The 4,312-nt window shown below is 45.1% G+C and overlaps 1 protein-coding gene across 1 annotated transcript; it reads right to left on the bottom strand.

The window, feature by feature from the left end:
* Positions 1 to 697: 697 nt before the first annotated feature.
* LOC124699142 lies at positions 698 to 2,268 on the bottom strand. Its single transcript, XM_047231494.1, has one exon. It carries the CDS (start codon positions 1,694 to 1,696, stop codon positions 941 to 943), a length of 756 nt encoding a protein of 251 aa, XP_047087450.1. The 5' UTR covers positions 1,697 to 2,268; the 3' UTR covers positions 698 to 940.
* Positions 2,269 to 4,312: the final 2,044 nt, after the last annotated feature.

Here is a 4,312-nt window from a genome sequence, read left to right as displayed (position 1 = left end):
ACTAACTAAAGGTGATTAAAGTGGATAAAGGAAGCATGCTGCCACTTCTTTCTAGTTGAACACCTGTATCACACTATCACACCACATGAAGCCACACTTTCAGCAATGAGAATATAGCACCTTCAAGTCTTTCACTGCAGATAGAAGAGAAAAATTCCATTCTTTGGAGTTGGACCTGGAAAGGCCTGGAGATCTTTGCCAGCATCAGAAAAGTCGGTGATGGCACTGCTTGCATTGTTCTTCCTGCTCCTTCGTTGTTCTAAAGCAGTATGAACAAACGTGTGACCGGAGGACAGCTCAAAAAGACTAGAGAAGACTTGGCACAATTGCAAAGAATAATTTGCATTAATCATGAACTAATTGAAGCTGGTGGCATGCTGCTGAAAGGGGTCAATGTTTTCTCTAATAACAAAGAAAGAGAAAAAAGGTTCAACAATATGCTTGACAGAACTTGCAAGGAATTTGTATTACATAGTACAGAGTATAAAGTGAAAAATTTCACAGTCAGTATGGAGGTTCTCTTCTGATAATGTTCTCTCCATTCCACTTGTTCTGATGGATGAGTACACAAATATATTCTACAAACAGATCACCAAATAAGCAGCTGCCTCTCTCTTAGTTTCTTACATAGATTAATATACTCCTAAGAAAATTTATTAATATACATAGAGTAGAATCAATTCGGCAGAAAAGAAACAACCACAAACGCTACACTGAATTTTATTTTCTTGCTATTGCAGCAAGATCATCTCCCACAACAATTGCAGCATACAAAGTCACATAGTATAAATAGAAATAGTAAAAAGAAAATATATTGATCTCAAGTTCTGAATTCCTCAGCATGTTCATGTATATACATCCAATCTTACAATTGGAATGATCGAAAAAAGATCACACCGAAGAGGCTACGCTAGAACACTTGACTGCATCAGACAAGTTATCAAGAGGTACGGGGAGGCGAAGGCAAGGGGATGACCCGGGTGTTCTTCCCCACCACGATGGTGATGTACCCGCCGTCCTCCTCGCCGGCCACCGGCGACGGTGACCCCCGCGCCGCCCTCTTAGCCTCCTCTTCCAGCGCCCGCCGGTACAGCTTCTCCTCCGCGTCCTTGAGGAACTGGAGCTTGGGCGGCGGTGACTTGGCGATGGTAGGGCTCGCGGCCGGAGACTCGAACAGGGGGTTGTACGACCTCTCCATCGCCGGCGGGAGGGGCGAGGAGGCCGGCGTGAGGAACGGCGTCTCCGGGCAATGCAGCAGGTCGCCGAGGCTCCGGCTCCTCCCGCACCTGCTCCGGCCGTCGGCGGACTCGAGGTCCTCCTTGGTCTCCTCCTTGATGGTGAAGAGCAGCCGCGACGGGCCGACGAGGCTGCCCAGCCGCATGAGCTGCCCCTCGACCGTGTCGTCGCCGTCGTCGTCGTCGTCGTCGTCATGCTCGTCGACGGCCTCGGCGTCGCCGGCGCGCGGCTCCTGCGCGTAGGTGGTGGACGCGAGCGCCGGCGTCTTCTTAAAGCAGAAGAGCTGGAGCAGCTCACGCGAGGAGGACGAAGGCGAGGAGGCCGCGTCGGAGATGGCGGCGGCGCGGCGGCGCTGGCGGCGCTTGTGCACGAGGAGGTAGTAGAGCTCGGCGGCGAGCGCGAGGAGGAGGAGCGCCGACACCACCGTGAGCCCGACGCCTAGCCTGCTCAAAGGTCGCATCTTTCCTTTCCTGCCTTCCTAATGCTCTCCCCTGCTTCCTTGCTTCCACAGCAAACTAGCTCGGATTCACCATCAGAGGGAAGCCAAGCAAGGCATCAACACAGAAGCAGAAGATGCCTTTTAAATGTATAACAGACACTCCTCCCACTCAAAAGGTCAGATGAACAGTAGGGAAGTTGAATCTGCAACGAAGTTCAGATCGATGCAGAGAAGAACAGGGCAAACTGTCACCAAGAACAGAACCAACAACCAGCGGAACAGAGGAACCTGCCGCCAGGAACAGTGAGAAGTTGGAGGCAAGGAATCAATCAACACAAGGAGAGAAGAAGAAGAAGAAGGTGAGCAACAGTGGATGCAATCAGAGAAGAGGGAAGGAGAAGGAGGCTCTGTCAAGCTCCAGGAAGGAAGAGAGGACCAGAGAGAGAGCAGGCAGCAAAACAAAATGCTGCAGCAGTGCAGTGAATCTCTTTACAGAATTGTGCGTGCGGCGATGATAAGGAGGAGGAAAAGGGCTCTGTGTCCAAAGGATGCCTTCACATCACATGGGGGAGGTGGAGCTCTCTCTCCCTGTGTGTGTGTGTGAGTGAGAGACTCTTCTGTTCTTTTGCTTCACCAAAAACAAAGCGAGATTGTCTTCTAGAGGCACTGAGAGAGACCTTAAATTAAAGAGGGGCTGAACAGAGATTGGATTAGGGGTGGGGTGACGATGCTCAGCAGCTTAGGTGACCTAATTAGGGTTAAGGAATCCAATCTATTCTACTCCCTCCGTTCTTTTTTAATTGACTCAAATTTAGTACAAAGTTGTACTAAATCTGAGTCAATTAAAAGAGAACGGAGGGAGTAGTAGAAAAACTGATTTATTGGGGTTGTTTTCTGACCTTGTTGGTGGCCTTTGTTTGGAGATTTTGATCGTTGGGGCGGTCCACTGGGCTCCAAAGATTCTCACCAATAATAAACATAACTGACGACAATATTGACTTGGCATATACTTTTGTGGAGGGTTAAGAGCTAAACTATTTTTAACTCACCGATGTTGTTTAGCTGATGATACCTCTTACTTTTCCGTTACAGTTATTCAGATATCACTAAAGTGCCCACTGTTTCAGTTCGATGTACGTACACACAAACACAGGAACACATGATCCAACTTTTCACTCTCTCTCTCTGCCTTTTAGAGCTTAACTAAAGCTTTAATCACCTCGAGACAAGGGCTATGATGTGTACAAGTATACTTAAACACATGCTAGTAGACATAATACATTGCACTTACATGATTGGTACTAGGCAGGCTCAATCCATTGCACTGCAGACCGGGCCCTTCTGATCAGGCCATGTACGAGATATTTGAGATCATACTACATATATATACTTGGTTGATAAAAAGTTTGAGAGCACAGCAAAAATACTTTGGAGATGAATATTGTGGCTAGTAGGTGACAGTAGGAGTCCTTGTCTGGTCCTTGCCTAAGAGTCCTGTACATACCACCTTGCTTCATACACCAACTGTCCTGGGAAAAGAACAATGTTTCTTCCCCCGGTCTTGACCGTTTTCTCACCAACCGTATAAATGCAGATGTACACAAGCCATGCATACGGACAGAGGTTATGTTGAATGTTTACAACATTGTGGTCCTATGTAAGTACCATTGTGAAGTATCATACTCTTCTAGCTGGTAGGAAAATGAATATACACACACATATATGCAGGATTTATCCTACATATGTACTTACTGATAAAATTATGAACTCGTGTGGATGTACTTGTTGAAATAAAAAAAAGAGTGATTTCCACTTTTTGGTACATCGCTATGCATCCGTGACACACATTACCCTATTTACTGAAAATTCTACCAAAATACGTCCATCTTGGGGAGAAAAAAGCACACGATTTTACCCTATTTTAGAATTCTGCATGTTTTGTTACATAATACCATCATGTTTTTTAGAGATATAATACCACCATGTTAGGTTAATATGACGCGACAAAATTTGTAAAGATGAGAGGGCATCATCAACGATCATGCCCAACCTTTCTTCACCATTTGTTACATTGCTTATGGCCGTCTTGATATTTTTGAGCCTCAGTAATAAACTCACACATTTTCCAATAGACATGCATCAGAAAAGGAGGGTCCATAATTCATGGAAGGGGTATTCTAAATGAATATTCACTCAGTGGAGTAATTAGTGTAAAAAATGCATGCATAGCAAGTGAAATTAACTCGAATAAAATAATTTACCCATAAGCATTGTGAGAGTGGCACCATTTGGTTCAAAATAAAGGGTAGCTTAAATGAGTCGATAGTGCCAACTAACAAGGGTAGCTTAAATGAGTCGATACCAGCATGTTAGGTTGATACATCATGGCAAATTTTGTAAATATCAGAGAGCACCATCGACAATTATGTCGCCATTTGTTCCATTGCTTATCGCCGACTTGATAGTTTTGAGCGTCAGTTATAACCTCCCTCCTTTCTAACAGACATGAATCAGAAAAAGGATTCACAATTAATAAAGAGGTAAGCTCAATGAATATTCACTAGATGGGGTAAGTCGTATCACAAATGGATAACTATGAGGTAAAAAGTGGAATTCGTTCGAACAAAATAATTTACA

Source organism: Lolium rigidum, chromosome 3 (genome assembly GCF_022539505.1).
Source record: "Lolium rigidum isolate FL_2022 chromosome 3, APGP_CSIRO_Lrig_0.1, whole genome shotgun sequence".
Lineage (NCBI taxonomy): Eukaryota > Viridiplantae > Streptophyta > Magnoliopsida > Poales > Poaceae > Lolium > Lolium rigidum.
The sequence above is the reverse complement of the archived record's forward strand: the minus strand, read 5'-3'. Positions and strand labels throughout refer to the sequence as shown.